General features: G+C 44.3%; 1 protein-coding gene across 2 annotated transcripts; it reads left to right on the top strand.

Annotated features, from left to right (window-relative positions):
* Window positions 1-502: 502 nt before the first annotated feature.
* narfl (nuclear prelamin A recognition factor-like) lies at window positions 503-20604 on the top strand (the record flags this gene model as incomplete). 2 transcript variants are annotated; one of them, XM_084329785.1, is made up of 11 exons in its annotated part: window positions 503-568; window positions 6672-6767; window positions 6857-7000; window positions 7233-7368; window positions 10067-10201; window positions 10743-10861; window positions 12199-12332; window positions 14640-14708; window positions 16046-16183; window positions 17809-17966; window positions 19370-20604. In XM_084329785.1, the coding sequence occupies 11 exons, from the start codon at window positions 503-505 to the stop codon at window positions 19609-19611; spliced, it is 1437 nt and encodes a 478-aa protein (XP_084185911.1). In that variant the 3' UTR covers window positions 19612-20604. The 2 variants fall into 2 exon arrangements, with proteins under 2 accessions (XP_084185911.1, XP_084185912.1); XM_084329786.1 differs by having other exon boundaries at window positions 7236-7368.
* Window positions 20605-20794: the final 190 nt, after the last annotated feature.

Here is a 20794-nt window from a genome sequence, read left to right on the forward strand (position 1 = left end):
AGGGTATTCTTGTTTACCAGTGAGGAGATCCGGTACAAGAAACGAGTTCGTTGGTTGACTTTTTTTATTACATTGGATGCCATTTTGTCACAGGAAAGATTTGCCTCTAGGATGGAACCCAGGTAGGTAATATCTTCTTTCCTTGTGACAATATTGTCACCCACTGTAACTGAGAAGCCGTCGGTCTTGCTGAGTTTGTTATTTGAACCGAAGAGAATGGACTCTGTTTTGCCCATGTGTAATGATCAGTGTAATGATGACCGTACTGTATTGTACCAATTCTGCAATCTGTTAATAAAGTTTTCAATCAATCACTCTTTTTGTGAAATACATGCCAACTGTTATAGATTATCATTAGTCAGTGTCAATTGATTGATTGGTTGAAAACGTTATCAACATAAAAATCACGCAGCTCTGCGTAGGAGTGTGGATCATGATACGTTACGAGTCTCTGGTTTTACGACACAAAAGTAAACAACCAAAATGCTTTACGACAGTAAACATGGCTTCCCACTTCAGTGGTGTGCTGCAATTGACCGATCTCGATGACTTCATCACTCCTTCTCAGGTAAAGACACGGCTTATATATCTAAATCTAATCATATATCAGTGAGATCAATTTCTTCAAAAGCTCTATTTGTTTTCAGTACCATTACTTACTCAGTACTTGTCAGCTGTGAAGTGTAAATAACCAATGGCATAAGCCACACAGCTAGCTGACTTGCTAACAAGTGTAAACAAGCCATGTTACGAAACACATGGCCGTATTATTCCGCGAATCATCACCATTGATTAGTCTAAGCCTCTAGTCTAAGGGGTCCTCAGTTTCACTCAAACGTTAGCTAATTTACCATTAACTTTGATCCCTGACTATTGTATCAATAATGCTGTTGATCACAGATCATAGATCATCAACCCCCACCACCTCCTAAATAGACAGTCTCCTCCCCACCGCATGTATATATTCCCTCCCCGCCGTATGTATATTTCTCTCCCACCCACCCACCCCCTCCTAATGTACAGTCCCCTCCCCATCATATGTATATACTCTGTCAGGATCTAGGGGTAACAGTACTGTATATTTGAATACCGCTTATGTCACAAATGTATCAGTACTAAATACCTATATGTCCATATGCCATAAATGTCATGTATGTTGTGTATGTCATAAATGTCTATATGAAATGAAAATGGGGGACCCTGATGGAAACAAGACAAACGTCTTTCTCAGGTCTGCATCCCCTTAACAATTGTATGTATTGAGCCGTACTGTATTGTACCCATTCTGCAATCTGTTAAATAAAGTTTTCATTCATTCATAGAAGTACTGTACTCCTAGAACCCACCTCACCCCTGCCCACTTTGACAACCTAGGATGGCTTAGAGTACACAACAGTACAGCAACTTGCAATGGGCCTGGTCTACAAGATACACTACACGACCAAGGTACCCATGTACATGTCAAAATACTTCCCAAAGGTCAGTGAATACCACGATCACAACACCAGAGGGAGCTCCACAAATCATGTTAAACCCAGATTCGGCTCAAACAAGGGACTAAACACGTTTCGCAATTATGCCACATCAATGTGGAACGCCCTACCCAAAGCTGTAAAGGAATGTGAATCACTACCCACTTTCAAAAACACTCTCAAAAAACACCTAAGGGAGACTGCAATTCGAAACTGGCCCCTGTAAATGTCCGAACACAACCCCCTCCAATGTACAGTAAATTACCAAGTATGGTCTTGTCAATATTCCAATGTACAGTTTTGTTTGTACAGTTGTACAGTGTCCCCCACCCACCCCTCCTACCCAACCTCCCCCCCACTCCTACCCAACCCCCCCACCCAACCACCTCCAATGTACAGTCCCCCCCACCCCCCCCCACCTACCCAATACAATGTACAGTTTCTACGTCAAATGTATATACTCTTTTTTCTGGACTCTTTTTGTATCACAAACAGTACTGTATTTGCAAATCTAGTATGTCATAAATGTATAGATATAGCAGTACTGTCTATCTGTATGTCATGTATGTCATATATGTTACGATGAATTGAAAATGGGGGACCCTGATGTAAACAAGACGAAAGTCTTTCTCTGGTCTGCATCCCCTTAACAATTGTATGTATTGAGCTGTACTGTACTGTACCCATTCTGCAATCTGTTAATAAAGTTTTCAATCAAATTCAATCAATCAAGTATAACAGTACAACAACAGTAACGTAAGGTTATCCTATAACCCTAGTTATATGATACTGGCTGAGCGTCTCGCTCTGCCTACTGAGATATAACCCATCATCTCTAGCACCTAGTGTGCTCCGGGAAACAAAACAAATGCTCCCACTTGCACGTGACCACGCCACTCCCATGCGTCCCCTATATTACGCCGGAAGTGGTCACGCCTCACCCTTCCCAGTTCGATTTCCATAAGCGGAAAACATCCAAGGGACCTCAGGGCGCTAAGAGCGAGACGCTCAGCCAGTATCATATAACTAGGGGGTATAGGATAACCTTATGTTATATATCAACTGGCTATCGCGTCTCGCTCTGCCTACTGAGATAAGGGCAGAGCGGACGCGTGGCCCAGACAAATGCACCCCCTGAGGGCCTGTAAGCCCCAGCCAGGGAGGAGGGGAGTCCCGTCTACCCGCCCGTCCTAACGAAGGGGGGGGAGGCAGTCAACTCCACCAAAGTGCGAAAAGGGGGGGAACCAGGTACCCCTGAACGCACAGCGCAAGTGGGACCACGTGTGACACAGCACCCCGCGGTCCACACCCACACACCCCTGCTATCCCACCTGATGGCGGGATGCAGGAGAGGTCCCGGACCTCAGGACCGCCTGGGAGACAGAACCCCCAGTCATGTCCATGAGGTAAAACCGAACGAAAGGACTCAGGGAGGACCAGGAGGCCGCAGCACAAATGTCCTCCACCGAGGCCCCCCCCTAACAGGGCAGCAGAGGCCGCCACACCACGAGTGAAGTGCGCCCTGACGCCCCCGGGGGGGACCTGTCCGGCCAACGTGTAGCAAAGGGCAATGCCCTCGCACAACCAATGTGACAGACGCTGCTTGGACAGCGCCTCACCTGCGCGAGGGCCACCGTAACAAGCAAACAGTTGATCGAAGGGCCTGAAACCCTGCGTGCGACTAAGGTAAACCCCCAGCGCACGGACAGGACATGACAGGTGCAGGCTCAACTCCAACCCACTAGCGTGAGGAGGAGGATGAAACGCCTGAATCACAATATCCCTGGAGCGAAAAGAGCTCCGGATATTCTTTGGCACGAAGACTGGATTAGGCCCCAACACAATTGATATGTAGAGCAGACCGGGCAGCATGGTACTGCCATCTGCCCCCTACTATGCGGGCCCGACATGTCCCCCCCCCCCATCCCGTGAGGGAGGCGTCGGTGGGACCGTGACGTGTGATAGCCTGCTGCCCATGGGGAGGGACCCCGCTGGTGAGGGCACCAGGCCTCCCCCAGTGGTCGAGATCCCCCAGTACTGACAGGGGAACCTTCAGTCGCTTCCACTTGTCTCTCACCGGGTCTATTTTCATCCTGGAAAACCACCTCTGTATCCTCCTCATGAAGAGGAGGCCAAGAGGGACCATAGAGTGAGCAGATGCCATCATACCGAGCAGGCGCATCACGGACAGCGCCGGAACCTCCTGAGCGCACCGAGAATATCCTCTCGTCGCTGCTCTGAGAGGGTTGCCCTCATGGGCCTTGAGCTTAGAACCAAGCCCAAGTACTCCACCTGTTGACTGGGAAGAGGAGTACTCTTCTCCCAGTTCACAGCAAAACCCAGACTGGTGAGGAATTCCACCACCAGCCGGGTATGAGACCTGGCGACCTCCTCCGACCGGCTGAGGACCAGAATGTTGTCGAGGGAGAACAAAATTCGTAGCCCCTGACGACGCAGAGGGTCGCACTTTCACCACTTGGTGAAAGTGCGAGGAGCCAGAGAGTAGCCGAATGGCAGCCTCTGGTACTCGTACGCTACGCCGGTACGCCCTGAAACAGGAAGCGTAGGAATCTCCTGAGGAGGGAAGATCGGGATGTGAAAATACACATCCTTCAGGTCTATGGAGGTGAACCAGTCTCCCACTCTGACAGCGCTTAACAGGGGTCCGGCGGTCAACATTCTGAACCTTCTCGCCACAATCATACGATTGAATGCGGACAGGTCCAGTATAGGTCTTGACACCTCCCGATTTCTTGAGCACCAGAAAATAGCGGGAGTAAACGCCACGCATCGCGTCCTCCCTTGGGACCACGACGATGGCCTGCTTTGCCAACAGAGATTGGATCTCGTCGGCCAGAGCTGTCACTGCCGCGGACCCTGACGAGGGTCTGTACCAAACCCAAAAACGGAGGGTGGGGTTGTGTAAACTAACACAAGCACCTCCCTCAGCGTTCTCTCCATCCACCTCGACATATGGCACTCCTGTAGCCATACGTGATGATAATCCCAAAGCGCATCCGCAGCCAACTGCCGCTGGTCCGCCAGGAACCATAGATAGGAGGCCCGGTCCCTCCCGCTGTGTGTTGCCAACCCTGGACTCGCCAACCGCGCGAGCAGTGTGTCTCGCGGAGTCGGGATATCGCACCCTGACTCTACCAACGAGGCAATCGCACCCAAGGGGGGACCCCGACAGAAAAGGCCGGTCTGATACGGGGAGAGCGGCCATCACCCTTGGTGACATAGGCTCCCCCGCTGAGCATCTTCCCGGCATAGACTGCTGAGGACAGCCTGCTCTGCAGCTGGACATGCAAGGTGTGTGGTCCCCACGCTGCCCGATAGGGTGAGTCCCTACACACCGTAGCCCTGTAGTGATATTACTACCACCCAAACCATGCGTGCCTGACTGACCACCGCTGGTCTTCCGGTCGGGGGAGGCACTAACGTGATACCCGGCCTGGCGAGGGCGGGGCTGGGGGAACCCACGCTGTGACCTCCTGGGCCTAGAGTTCCCCATCTGACAAATGTTTAGACAGGGAACCCTGCTCCGTCGACAGACACAACACCAGGCTCACCAAACACAGACGCAGGACGTGTGGTGTGGGAGCCGCTTGACAGCACAGCATTCTCATAGACAGACCCAGACCTAGCTAGCAACTGGGTGTCAGCCCCTGTCTCCACGAGAAGCAAAATGTGGGGCCGCTTGCGCTTCACTGGAAGAACGCGGCCCGCAGCCAAAGGGAACAAATCAGAGCCCTGTGCCCCGTAATGTAGCGGGGGGAGTAACCGGAGAGCGTGCTAGACACAGCTAGACGGTGACGTTTTTTTAGGGCGTGCTCATCTAATGTAGCCGATCCCTCGGCCGCCGAGGCTGTCGGCCTTGTGATCACCTGTTTTCTTAGTGCCCAGGGTATCTCAGGCGGGGGAAACATGGCCGCTGGTCGGGGGCCTCGCCCCAGCCGCTGGCGAGGCCGTGCTCTCACCTCTGGCTGCGTGGTGTGGGGCGGTGTGGAGCCCAGGTCAAATACCGCCCGCGCCCCTGCAGACAGACCAAAAAGTCCCTCTGCGGAGAGGGGAGCCCTGAGGAGGGGAAGTCTCCTCTCCTCCTCAAGGGGGGAGACTGTTCCAACCAAAAATGCCTGTGAACAAGTGTTGACATTGACAGCATCCTAGCCCTCCCTGCGGTTATAGCTTGCGGCTGGGTCAAAAGCTGTATAACCTCAAAAACATGCGCAATGTTTTTGACGTCGGCTGGCCCTAAAGCCCCACTACTAAAAGTGAGTCATGATGACCACGTTCATCCAAATATCCCGCCCCCCGCGCCAATACATCACCCGGCTGTCTCACGAGACAACGAACAGTATTACATATACCAATGCCTGCTAGTGCAGGCCCTACCTGGGCGCGGCGCGGCTCGACTGCCAGCTGTCGCGCGAAGTCCCTCGGTCTGCTGTCATGCGACGAAGAACAAACAGGATAGGGCTGTCGTGCTGTCAGGACGTGCCGAGAAGGTTCCGGGGGCTGGCGAACTTCTGGCGAATTCCCAACATTGTGTAATTTCTCCTTCTGCTTCATAACAATCTCCAGTTCCGAAGTGCATCTAGCTGCTTCCGCGTTGGAAACGAATGAGGAAGGGTGAGGCGTGACCACTTCCGACGTAATATAGGGGACGCATGGGAGTGGCGTGGTCACGTGCAAGTGGGTGCATTTGTTTTGTTTCCCGGAGCACTAGTGGTGCTAGAGATGATGGGTTATATCTCAGTAGGCAGAGCGAGACGCGATAGCCAGTTGATATTGATATATAACAATCCCTACCCTCCTTCAAAACCGCTCTCAAAGAGCACCTACGGGTGGCTGGCTGCATTTAGAAACTGGCCCCTGTAAATGTCCAAATCAATTTCAATACAGTTTCTTCCCCTTCGGATGTATATATATATATATATATATATATATATATAAAATTAAGATTTTTTTTTCTCTTTTTCTTACACAGTACTGTATATTTGTATGTCATAAATGTCTTGATGAATTGAAAATGGAGGACCCTGAATTAAACGAGACAAAAGTATTTTTCTGGTCTGCATTCTCTTAGCAGTTGTTTGTATTGAGCCATACTGTATTGTACCCATTCTGCAATCTGTTAATAAAGTTTTCAATCAATCAATCAATAACCCTGGTTTGTTTTCTGTTGCTAACCCACAGGAATGTGTGAAACCAGTTAAAGTGGAGAAGAAACAAGGCAGATCTGTGGCCAAAATCCAGATTGAAGATGATGGCAGCTATGTCCAAGTCACCCAGGTGGGTATATGAAGGTGTAGTCCACCTGGGTGTGTTCAATTAACCAACTACACTCCTACCTACAGTCTTGACTAATTTATCATCTGTAGGATGGTGGAAGGCAGAGGCTGGAAAAAGCGAAGATCACACTGAATGACTGTCTGGCCTGCAGTGGCTGCATCACCTCGGCTGAAAGTGTCCTCATTACACAGCAGAGTCATGAGGAGCTGTTCAAAGTACTCCGCAACAACAAGGTAGATACATCTGACATTTTCTGTGTGAATGGACTTGTAACTGTCTGTGTACATCCCCATAGGAATAACATGTGTACACTATGACAGACTTTTTTTTTTATAAATCTTTTTAATGTATTGTTCTTTTTGTATCCTCTATATTTGATATTGGATACTATTACATAGTTTGATTATCATGGTAATGGTTGTATGTGTGGGTGCTGCTTGCTGTCTCCCCTGACTCCTCCCCCAGCAGACCAGTGGATCAGAGCAGAAGATGGTGGTGGTGGTGTCTGTATCTCCTCAGTCCAGAGCCTCTCTGGCAGCACGCTATGGCCTCAGCAGCAGTGAGGCAGGCCGGAGGCTCACCGCTTTCCTCAAAGGCCTGGGTGAGTCAATACTAAGCCATAACAATGGATTTTTAGTCATATGAGACATAATATCTTGCTACACTGTACTTACTGTAGTGAGTGAGGCAGTAAATGAAGGTGAGACAGGATTGTAAAGAGCAATGCTATGCATAATTTCTGGTTTCCGTCATTAGGATTTCAGGATTCACTATGTCAAAATGACCGCATCAACCCAAGGGCGATGTTTTTGAAAAACAGAAATATCTGTGCAGTTTTGCTATTTCCGATCAATAATACTGATACTTATATGTTCATCCAAGGCTCTAGTCAATTAGATGTATGTCGTTTTGCAGTAGAGCAGGGGTTCTCAAACCTTTTTATACCATGACCCCATTTTATTTAGGATTTATTTTGGCGACCCACACTTAATGTATCGTGTTGTTTCAACGTGGAATTAAGGAATATCAAAATAAAAGCACCCGTTGTTGAACTTGATCATGTATATTTATTAGAGAATTTAATTACAGCATTATGTTATCAATACACATTTATAAAACTAGGCATATTTAGCCTAAATATGTTGCCAAATGCATGACCCCACTGTCACCTACCCACGACCCCACTTTGGGTTGCGACCCGTAGTTTGAAAATCGCTGCAGTAGAGCCTTCCTTGAAAAGCGGCCGGGGATCTTTTTTTTATTCATGTGAGGCTTGGGCTCATTTTCAATTCAATTTAAAAAAAACTTTATTAGTCCCGCAAGGGGCAATTTAAGGCATGAATATGGCAAACAGCTGCACTTATACACATCCAAGACAGAACAGGGGACAAGAGACATACATGACACTATTAAAGCACAAGAGACATGACACTGTTAGAACAGGATCCTTATATTGTTGATCTGTCAAGTCTAATAAATAAATTCGGTCAGTACAAAAAAAGTGCACTTTCGTCAAATAAATTAAAATCAATGGGTCAAAAGGTGCATATTAGTGAACTGACCACACTGTGGCCATTCACCAGTCGAATGGCCTCTGGAACAAAACCAAACTTCTTTCTGTTTGTTTTACAGGCACACTTGTAGTTTTATACACTGTTGGAAGATAGTAATGCCAGCTTTCTACCAATACCACAATTTCCTCTTCTACTAATATCATACATACATAATACTAATTTAACTGAGCTATTTTATTTTATGTTGAATATAGTGTTGCCAAGCCATGTTTTTGAGAAAATAACCATAAAATACACATTAATGCAATGAGATGGAGCCACTATAAAGTTATAGTTACACCTTAATACAATGAGATGGAGCCACTATAAAGTTATAGTTACACCTTAATACAATGAGATGGAGCCACTATAAAGTTATAGTTACACCTTAATACAATGAGATGGAGCCACTGTAAAGTTATAGTTACACCTTAATACAATGAGATGGAGCCACTGTAAAGTTATAGTTACACCTTAATACAATGAGATGGAGCCACTGTAAAGTTATAGTTACACCTTAATACAATGAGATGGAGCCACTATAAAGTTATAGTTACACCTTAATACAATGAGATGGAGCCACTGTAAAGTTATAGTTACACCTTAATACAATGAGATGGAGCCACTGTAAAGTTATACTTTGCACCTTAATACAATGAGATGGAGCCACTATAAAGTTATAGTTACACCTTAATACAATGAGATGGAGCCACTGTAAAGTTATACTTTGCACCTTAATACAATGAGATGGAGCCAAGTGTTTACAGCTATTATATATTCAGAATGAAGTAATTAATGCAAAAAAACGAATAACAAATAAAATATCTAACTTACTAACTTAACTAATCACAATGTGTAAGTTGTGACTGACAAATGATAGGTGTCACATACATACCAAAAGGTATTAGACCGATAGGACATCAGTGTACAGTGTGTTTATATCTGCCATAAGGCTAACCAGGGCTAGCTAACTCATCATGTGCTTATAGCTGTCATAAGGAGATACACCAGGGCTAACTAACTCATCATGTGCTTATAGCTGTCATAAGGAGATACACCAGGGCTAACTAACTCATCATGTGCTTATAGCTGTCATAAGGAGATACACCAGGGCTAACTAACTCACCATGTGCTTATAGCTGTCATAAGGAGATACACCAGGGCTAACTAACTCATCATGTGCTTATAGCTGTCATAAGGAGATACACCAGGGCTAACTAACTCACCATGTGCTTATAGCTGTCATAAGGAGATACACCAGGGCTAACTAACTCATCATGTGCTTATAGCTGTCATAAGGAGATACACCAGGGATAACTAACTCACCATGTGCTTATAGCTGTCATAAGGAGATACACCAGGGCTAACTAACTCACCATGTGCTTATAGCTGTCATAAGGAGATACACCAGGGCTAACTAACTCATCATGTGCTTATAGCTGTCATAAGGAGATACACCAGGGCTAACTAACTCACCATGTGCTTATAGCTGTCATAAGGAGATACACCAGGGATAACTAACTCACCATGTGCTTATAGCTGTCATAAGGAGATACACCAGGGATAACTAACTCACCATGTGCTTATAGCTGTCATAAGGAGATACACCAGGGCTAACTAACTCACCATGTGCTTATAGCTGTCATAAGGAGATACACCAGGGCTAACTACCGGTAACTCATCATGTGCTTATAGCTGTCATAAGGAGATACACCAGGGCTAACTAACTTGTTCCTGGCACTCCAGGCGTTCATCATGTGTTTGACACAGGCTTCAGTCGGACCTTCAGTCTGCTGGAGAGCCAGAGGGAGTTTGTGGAGCGCTTCCAGAAGAAGGAACAGGACAAGAAGGCCCTGCCCATGCTGGCTTCTGCCTGCCCAGGTGCTCCTCCTCCTCCATATACCAAGTCCATTACCTGACTGAAAACACGTGTGTTTGTTTTACTGGTTGCATTCTAGATATCAAACACTTGAATCTCGGAGTAGGGAATCAGAGATTGTTATGTTTAAAATAATAATTTACAAAAAATGATATCCCATTGTTTGAGTAGGTTTAGGTTATGCATGAGTATTGTGATTTGAGACGTTGTTTAACTCTTTTTAAAGGGGTGGTTCTGATTTTTGGAACCCTAGCCCTATTTCCTACTTACAAATGAACTTGTTGATTGATCGAGTCCTTTCTCAGCACAATTCATGCTGTTCTTCATACTGGATACAGCTCTGCTTAGCCATAAACTAATGCAAAGTCAATGGGGACAAGCTCCTGTTTGTACAAGCTGACCGAAACTCATTGAAACCTACTCCACAGTGCACACAAAGTACATACATACGTACTAGTTAGTTTAAATTCTTCAGAATTAAAATGGTGTTCTTTAGGCAAATTTTAGTTTTGTCCTAATTGTTGTGTGTGTGCGTATATTTAGGTTGGATTTGCTATGCAGAGAAGACCCATGGGGAATTCATCCTTCCATACATCAGCACCATTCGCTCCCCCCAGCAGATGATGGGCTCCCTGGTCAAAGGTTACTTTGCTGACCAGCAGGTAGAGAAATACATACACATTAGCTATGGAGCTCAATGGATCAGGTTCAGTTGATTAGCTATGGGGCTGAATTAATAAGGTTCAGTTGATTAGTAAAGGAGCTCAATGGATAAGGTTCAGTTGATTATCTATGGAGCTCAATGGATAAGGTTCAGTTGATTATCTATGGAGCTCAATGGACACGGTTCAGTTGATTAGCTATGGAGCTCAATGGATAAGGTTAAGTTGATTAGTAAAGGAGCTCAATGGATAAGGTTAAGTTGATTAGCTATGGAGCTCAATGGATCAGATTCAGTTGATTAGAAATGGAGCTCAATGGATCAGATTCAGTTGATTAGAAATGGAGCTCAATGGATCAGATTCAGTTGATTATCAATGGAGCTCAATGGATTAAATTCAGTTGATTAGCTATGGAGCTCAATGGATAAGATTCAGTTGATTAGAAATGGAGCTCAATGGATAAGATTCAGTTGATTATCTATGGAGATCAATGGATAATGTTCAGTTGATTAGCTATGGAGCTCAATGGATAAGATTCAGTTGATTAGCTATGGAGCTCAATGAATCAGATTCAGTTGATTAGCTATGGAGCTCAATAGATGAGGTTCAGTTGATTGGCGATACTGAAGTATGTTCCATCTTGCGTTTTCTGGCCTTTTAACTTGTATTAGTGTTAAACATTTTGTTGCTAATCTTAGTATGTCTCCTGTAAGATGGATAGATATTTGTATTTGTCCACTTTCATGGAAATGTGTTTTTGGCTTCACCGTGGTTGCAATCAACCTCTGACAAGGTGGCATTAACAGAGACTTTCTGGGGTCGATCAGTGAGAAGGTCTTTGATCCATAATATAAGTCCACCATTAGTACCAATATTTAGAAGCCTTTGCAGTAAGATATGTGTTGTCATTGTGTTAAATACTGAACTCAAATCTATAAATAAAACTCTTGCATAGCTTTTAGACAGCTGTAGATGTTTAGTGGTTGAATTGACTAGTGTGAGCATCTCCAGCCCCATCCACGTTTATAAGCAAACTGGAGCGGGTCCAGACAGTTGCCTGTCAGGTGATTGACTGACCCACTCCATACACTTGCTCAGAATACTGGTCAGAGCAACTGGTCTGATATAGTTTAGTAAGGAGGCTGCAGCCTTGTTAGGTACAGGGATGATTGTAGACAATTTCCATGACCGAGGTACAACATCAAGTAGATACTGAAACGGATTAGTAAGGACAGATTTTAGTTGGAAAATGCAGCTCTTAAGTACCCTCCCCCTCAAGGATGTCACTAATGGGACTGTGTTGGTTGTGTGTTGACTGTGTGTCTGGTCCGTGTCAGGGGCTGAGTCCGCAGCAGATCTACCATGTAACAGTGATGCCCTGTTATGACAAGAAACTAGAGGCTTCCAGGCCAGACTTCTACCTGACGGAAGCTGAGACCAGAGAGGTGGACTGTGTCATCACTTCAGGTAAGTACTCTTACACACAGTGGTGTGTTGGTGATTTCATACCTGGTTGCATGGCCGCCTAGTTATAGTTGAAAGTGGGGGTGCAAGATTTTTTTTTATTCTTTGGGATGGTTTGGAGGGGGTCCGGCACGACCCCCTCCACGGCAGATTTTTTTTACATTTAATGAACACCTGTATGTGCAATTTCCTGCAATATAGAGCCTTCAATCTTGACCAAAATAAAGCTGCTCTTTTCACTATAAAACTCAGTTTATATTGCAGTATGATAGCTATAATAATAATAACTTCACTGCGAGGGCTCTTTTAGCTAACGCTAGCTAGGCACGTATGATAGCCAATTACTATTATAATAATAATAATAATAACTTTCCCATCCTCCCAAAGCCCCTCCGGCCCCGTTCACATCCGCAGCGGCAGTACCAACAAAACAACAATTAATTGACGCTATCGATAGCCCCAGTGAACGCGGCGGCTGAATGAATGAATGAAAACTTTATTTAACAGATTGCAGAATGGGTACAATACAGTACGGCTCAATACACACAATTATTAAGGGGATGCAGACCAGAGAAAGACGTTTGTCTTGTTTACATCAGGGTCCATACTAGCCCCTTTCGTGACTGTGCTGCACCGAGTGAATCCACAGTCACTTGCTCCTCAATGGGAAACCAACCTAGATTTACCCTGAAGGACTGGTTCTGGCCGAACCGTTCGTTATACAAGTATCACAGAGACATTACAAAGGTGCTCACAGCTGCACGAGGGGTTCGGACAGAGATACGGGGTGGTTTGAAAGCTCGGCGTTGCTAATAAATATTTTAAATATTTTTTTATAAACTGCTCAAAGCGGCATTATTTCCGCCGTTGGGTGATCACAGCGCAGGCGCATCAGGCAACCCAATGCCGGAAACGGTGCAGTGTTGAGCAGTTTATAAAACATATTTGAAATGTTTATTAGCAACGCAGAGCTTTCAAACCATCCCGTATCTCTGTCCGAAACCCTCGTGCAACTGTGAGCACCTTTGTAATGTCTCTGTGATACTTGTATAACGAACGGTTCGGCCAGAACCAGTCCTTCAGGGTAAATCTAGGTTGGTTTCCCATTGAGGAGCAAGTGACTGTGGATTCACTCTGTGCAGCGCGGAGGCTCACCATACGAGAAATATTCAGTTTCAATCTGTTTGCGCATTTAGTATACAGTCACAGTGTTCGACTTACGTGATGATTTGCTCCATTTTGATGTAAACGCCGAAGAATAATCCTCACAATGTTATCCAATATCCAGCCTGAATTTTTCAATGGCATTCGAAAAAGCCGCCTCCCCCAACATGTCGTATACGTCATGCCGACGAACCGTGGGCACTGGATCAAACCATTAAAGTGGGGGGTCACACAATCTTTGGAAACTTAAAAACTTGCTATTGAGTGTCATTGCGTATTATTAATTTGATTGAAATTACGTAGTTATGGTTAGATTTATATATGGGGGGGGGTATATCATATTTTTCATATGATCAAAAAGTGGGGGAGCAAAACCAGATGTTTGCCCCCCCATGTTCAATAGTGGTAGAGCAGATGCTTCGAGTGCTCTATTGCGCAGGAGTCTATGCCTGGTTGCACTGTGTTTTAATGACGTTGCGTGCACGCACCCTCCTGGGCGTGTGCGCACGCTCCCGCGCATGCGCATAAATGTTCCCTCGCGTGCGCACAGAATAAAGACAATGCCTAATTGCCTCTAGGAATGGAATGTAACACATTTCATTCACACGTTTGTGTGAATGTATCTGAGGGCGTATTTTAACACACCTGACGACCTGAGCTATTGTTATGCAAAGTAGCCAGGTGGGTACTTGGCGAGTTGGCGCATGAGTTGAGTGCAGCGCATTCTTGTGTGCACGCGTGTGCAAATCCGTGCATGTGCATGCTTGCTCCTGCTCACAGACGGCGTGCAACCCCGTCCCATGACCAACGCACCACTGCTTACACACTTGTATTATTTACTATGTTTATTTAAAGTAAATTGTATTGATTCAGTTTTAACCATGATGTGTAACAACAATACGTAGAGGTATGCAGTGAACTGGTGTAAACATTATAATAATAATAAAACATAAAATAAAATAAAAGTTCAATGAGTTTTGCATTGAGAATAGTTTGATAATCAAATCGTAGCCCTAATAATCATATCAATTTGTGTGGTCCCCGGTGATTCCCAGGGTTTGTGTGTGTGTGTGTGTGAAGGAGGGAGAGAGAGAGAGACTTGTACAATATCTTCTTTCTATCTATACTGTTGTGTGTCATTCCAGGAGAGGTTTGTGAAGATGCTTGAGGAGGAGAAAGTATCTCTTAGTGACATGGAGCCTGCACCTTTAGATACAATGTGAGTGTTGTATGGTTTTAGTCTCAGATCACCAAGCACTTTGGTTCTCACCAGTGATGTACCTGAACACGTTCAATGAACTCGTTCATATTTTGGGCGAACGTGAACTGAATGTACTGTATTTCCGCTAGATGAGCGTAATTGTGAACACGGTCATTCTCGGCGCTCTATCACAGTATAAATTCGTTCAAAAGTGTGCCAGATTGGCAGAGAGAGAGAGAGAGAGAGAGAGAGAGAGAGAGAGAGAGAGAGAGAGAGAGAGAGAGAAGAGAGAGAGAGAGAGAGAGAGAGAGAGAGAGAGAGAGAGAGAGAGAGAGAGAGAGAGAGAGAGAGAGAGAGAGAGAGAGAGAGAGAGAGAGAGAGAGAGAGAGAGAGAGAGAGAGAGAGAGAGAGAGAGAGAGAGAGAGAGAGAGAGAGAGAGAGAGAGAGAGAGAGAGAGAGAGAGAGAGAGAGAGAGAGAGGAGAGAGAGAGAGAGAGAGAGAGAGAGAGAGAGGAGAGAGAGAGAGAGAGAGAGAGAGAGAGAGAGAGAGAGAGAGAGAGAGAGAGAGAGAGAGGAGAGAGAGAGAGAGAGAGAGAGAATCACAGTGTGATGGAAATGCCAGTATTCTGATAGCTGTCTGTGGTTCTATATGGGTTTGTAGCAATAATTCTGACAAATAATAGCTTGCAGCAACATATTGAAAAAATAACTATAAACTAGTTCATTTTTTAAACCATGAACTTTAGTAAAAAAAAAAACGAATTATGAACTATGAATTGAACTACCGGTAGTTCATTTAAAAATTTGTGAACTGAACTAGTTCATGTAGAAAGTGAACCTTCCCAACACTGGTTCTCACATTATGTATTCTGAAAGTACAACGAATATATGTCTTGTTGAAAGAAAAAGAAAATGGGTGTCAATTAAGATGTTGTTTTCTTTCCATTGACTTCCTGGCAAAAGGCTAATGGAGCGGTGGTAGAAGTTATGACTACTGTACAATGTTACAGTGAGCAGCCACATAATAGGGCTATTGGACCGAATTTCAATATTTAAATTTCATTCGAATTTCAAAAATGTATATATGAATATGAGGTGAATTGAAAACGTATCACTGGTTCTAAAGCACAGCCCAATGCCTAATGATTGTTTCATATTAGTAGCAACTAATGGGTTTCATAACCTTAATAGCAAATACAACACTCGTTAATTGTACACATTTTACCCTGCTTTGATGTGGTCATGAAATGTAAATGTTATCATTAATTGTGTCATTTCAGCCTATTGATAGTCAAATTGACAGCATACACCCAGCATAATCGAATAGGGCTATTATGTGTGTGATTTTGCGCGCAGGTTCAGCAGCGTGTGTGGGGATGACTTGCTGAGCCACGCGGGGAGTGGTTCAGGAGGTTACCTTCACCACATCTTTACCCACGCTTCCAGGCAGCTGTTTGGAGAGGAGGTGAAGAACCTCACCTACAAAACCCTCAAGTAAGACCGGTGCTGCAGCATATCTGGCCTGGGGGGCCTGGGCGGGCGGGACCTGGGCGCTCTTTGCATGAATTGTCCTCCTCACACACTCTCATGCCACACCTCCTATATCACACTCAAAGGGGCGAATTCACAAAGGGATTGTGCGGCTTTTTCTGACGCAATGCCTGTGCAAATAGCCCCTTAATCAAACCTTGCTATTCACAAAGCACTCGCAAAGGGTGAAATACTGTGCTAACTGCGTTGCCATCATCATTGCGTCTCTGTGCGTCCATGCTATTTGCGGGTATTTAAATGAGTAAATGAATAAATATCGGCGGAAAATGTGCCCCTTTCTATGCAAATGAGCCTGCAGAAAAAAATAAAAGTTGCGAAAACACTCCAATTCACAAAGATCGGCGCTAATTGCCACATGCAGTTAAAGTGACGTTATTTACGTCTTCAGCGAATTGGTGATAACTAAGCGCATTTATAAGGGATGCCATTGCCTGCGTCTCCGGTGATCCGTTGGGTTAGGTAATAATCACAATAAAGAAAATAGAACCCGCACACTCGTATGCTCCAGAATAAACGTAATTTATAATGTTTCGTCAGGTCCATGAGGAGTAGACTCGGTCAATGTAAAGTGTATTCTGGAGTATATGAGAATGCGGGTTCTATTTTCTCTTAAACATTAAATACAACATAATTTCTCACTCTAAAAATATTCCTAAATCTGAAATTATTTTCACTGGCACACAGATCAGGCAGAGTTTTATGATTCACTGGACTCAGTGCTATCCAACATGGCTGATTCAAGGGAGATTTAGATTTTGGGAGAACACCGATGCTTCTAACCCTGCCCACCCTACTTTTAAAGTGTTTGAAAATGTGTGTAACTCCCTTGGTTACTGCGCTGCCAGATGTCCGGAGCAAATTGCACTCCGCGAGCCAATTGCGCTGACGGATATCAGGAGCATATTGCACACCGTATGGGCATGTTTGCGCTAGTAAATCATTTGCGCACTATCTTTAGTGAATAGGTCCTTAAGATGGAGAAAATAGCGGGTGCAAAACACACGCAGTTAAAGGTGCTATTAGCGGGCACAATCCATTCTTTGTGAATTTGCCCCAAAGTGTCTAGTAAACAGAAGGCCATGCCCCCTCAGCCTACCTAGAGCTGGCTGTGCCCAAATCAAATGATACGTCTAATATTCCATAATAAGCAATGCATGGTTGAATTAAAACGTCATTGTACTGTATCTTGAAATATAATGAATAATATCCTATAATAATAATAATAATAATGACGAGTGAACAAGTCTCCATTTTCTTTTTGAAAAGGGAGAGCTGATAAATGGCGACAATCAACTAGCAGCTCGTTTATCCAATCAGGTGCATTTCACACGGGGAAATGGGAAGAGCGAGGGCCAACCGTTTCACAGGGAGGGACTCATGTACTAACCAGCACGCACAGGACGACCACCAAAACAAAGAACAGGGAAGCTGGAATAACAAACACGTCATTCTCTGCTCAGAACATCATTACTTAACTACATCTTTACATAGCACACATGTAGTGTTCCTACTGCTGATATGGTGCTGTAGTAAACATCCTGTATCCTGTCTCACCTTTCCCTGCGTAGGAACAAGGACTTCCAGGAGGTGACTCTGGAGAGGGACGGCGTCGTCCTGTTGCGCTTTGCTGCCACCTACGGCTTCCGCAACATCCAGAACCTGGTGCAGAAACTCAAGAGGAGCAAGTCTCCCTACCACTTTGTAGAAGTCATGGCCTGTCCCTCAGGTGAGGAGGGAAGAAGCATCAGCGTTTAACTTTGAGGGATGTTATTTTTTTTAAATGGATGCATCAATATTATTGTCGGAAGCCAACTGCATTGATATATGAAATTAATAATCAATATTGAAATTAAGCAATGTGTGTTTATTTAGTTAATTTATTATCATATTGCTAATACCTTGGTATAAGGTTTTAGTGCATATATAAAATCTTTGCTGACTGAATCAGACCTGTTTGCATATCTACTTAAAAAGAAAGAGAGAGAAAAAAGCTAATTAAACTGAATCGAGCTGTGGTGAAAATGTAAAGTTCTATGATGCGCCTCGACTCTTGCAACGCTCTGCTAGCTGGTTTACTGGCTCGCGTCACCAAGGCGCTTTGAACTCATACAGAACGCAGCGGCCCGTCTGATCTCCAACCTACCAGTCAGCCCACGTCACCTCACCTCTCAGAGAGCGCCGCTGACTTTCCATTGCCACACGAATCCACTTTAAGGTTATTGACCTGGCATTTGGTACAAGGGGAATGGCTCCTCCAGTCACTCCTACCTACACTAAAAACACACTTTTTGTCATCAATATCTAAATTTTATGGTATTGGTATTTTATTTTTTATTACTATGTAGGCCCTACTATGCTACTATGTCTATACTACTATCTACTCAAAGTGAAGCACTCAAATGTTACACTGCTAGGTGTAGCTTTGGAAAATAATTGTCAGCTAAATGACTAAATGTATCAAAACTTTGCCCAAATAATGGTAATGGATTTGAATCATTGCTGTAATTAATCATTGCTGCTTTATTAAGTATTTTATTACAGTATTTTATTTATGTTTTTTATATTATATATTTGTAATGCACAACAGGATGGGGGTTAATTAATTAGATTAAATACAATCAACATTCTGACAGCCATCACCCAATCAAATGTACTTGTTTCAAGCACATAATTTGCTTAAAACTAGTTTTTATTTCAAATGTTTTTGTCAAGACCATTTTTGAAGTGTGGCGTTCTCTCTCCTGATTGGATAAAGTGGGAACGGGATGCCAGAAAATCTATTTTGTTTACTGCGGAGTGGAGAGACAGGGAGACCCATGTTGGATGTCAGAATGTAGAGCTATTTTAACTAAACAAAAAAAACACTTACAGCACCTTTTAATCGCAGCAGGGACACATAGAAACTGGGACTGTATTCAAATACATGCAGAGTTTATCAAATGCATGTGTATTGTGTACTCATCTTCTCTTCCACCAGCACAACCTGCGTCGCAATCCCAGACAGGAAGACACATTTACACGCCCTTATTTAGGAATGTCAGCATTTGTTTATCAGTTAAACCAGTTAAACCATCCTAAGTGGTGAACCCAGTCTGCGTTTCCTCTCCTCCCTTGTTTTTACATGATCAGGCTGTCTAAACGGAGGGGGACAGGTGAAGCCCTTACCTGATCAAAACAACAAGGAGCTGCTGCAGCAGGTGGAGGAGCTGTACAAGACAGAGCGCCCCCTAGCGCCAGAGGAGGACACGCGCGTGACTGAGCTCTACCAGTCCTGGCTACGCAATGTGGGGGAGGAGAAAGCCAGGGAGCTGCTACACACACAGTATCACGCTGTGGAGAAGGCCAGCAATGGACTCACTATCAAATGGTAGAGGAGGAGGGCGGCATCGGCTGCGTTTACATTTTCCAACCACTATCACTGTTCCACTGATATTGAAGATTCAAAACTTGACTGTCAGTCAGTGTTGCGTGTTCTATTCGTAGATGCCGACTAGAGAGCCGTCCAAATGAATTACTGTCTGCAGAGAACAATGTGGCTTAGGTCTCAGATAGAGGTCTGATGAATGGAAGAATATATTTCTTTATATTTTAACTGTGCGTTCAGACGGTGTGATGAGAAATGTAGCTTTGTCTTACTCGCATGAGTTTGACCGCTTGACTTGGAACCACAAGCGAAGGTTTCGTCTCAACGGCAGCATAGTTTACATAAACTCAAAGCGTTTCTAAATATAACCCGTAAACCTTTCTACAGGCTACAGTGTTCATAGCAGTCTATTTCATATTCACCTGGAAGATTATACAAATGTTTGCTTTATCGCTAGATTTCTCACTTGAGTTGAAACATTTTCAATTTAAGCGAACACCTCTTTGCCCCAATTAACGCTGCCTAGAAGCTGTGTCCCTGTCTCGACCGCCTGCTCCCATTGCATTTTTGCTGCCTCAAATATTTTCAGCGCGTCCGTCTAAACGCACAGTAAGGATGGTTGGGTCCAGACAAGTAGAACTGTTGCCAATGAACTTCAATAGCCTGTCGTTTATATCACAGATATACAGGCTATAGACTTTATACGCACAAACTAAAAACCATAACCAATGATGGGTATATGGTTTGATAATTGCATTGATTCTTGTACTGCAAAGTGTACTTTATTGACTAGAATACAGTAGGAAGTTAGTATTCAGATGTATGCACTGAAAGGTTGTAGTACCCGTTTGTACAATATCTCTATGAAATTTTACTTTTAATACTACAGGGAAAGAAACTTGTAATATAATAAAGAAATATCATTCCTGCCTTATTTATGAGAAGATACGTGTGAAATGACTGAAATGTATTTTGAATAATAAAGATATGTTGCATAACTGGTCAGTCTCCCCTCTATAATACTTACAATTATGGAAAGGTGAGGAAGATATGAGACTGTTGAGTCTGAGCTCGAAACACAATAATTTCATTGCCTGCAATGCCCCCTGTATTGTTGTGTATTTGACAAATAAAGAACTTGAACACACTCTCATCCGGTGGGGCACAGCAGGGTCAATGGCGATGGCCTC

Source organism: Notolepis coatsorum, assembly GCF_963971535.1.
Source record: "Notolepis coatsorum genome assembly, chromosome: 14".
Lineage (NCBI taxonomy): Eukaryota > Metazoa > Chordata > Actinopteri > Aulopiformes > Paralepididae > Notolepis > Notolepis coatsorum.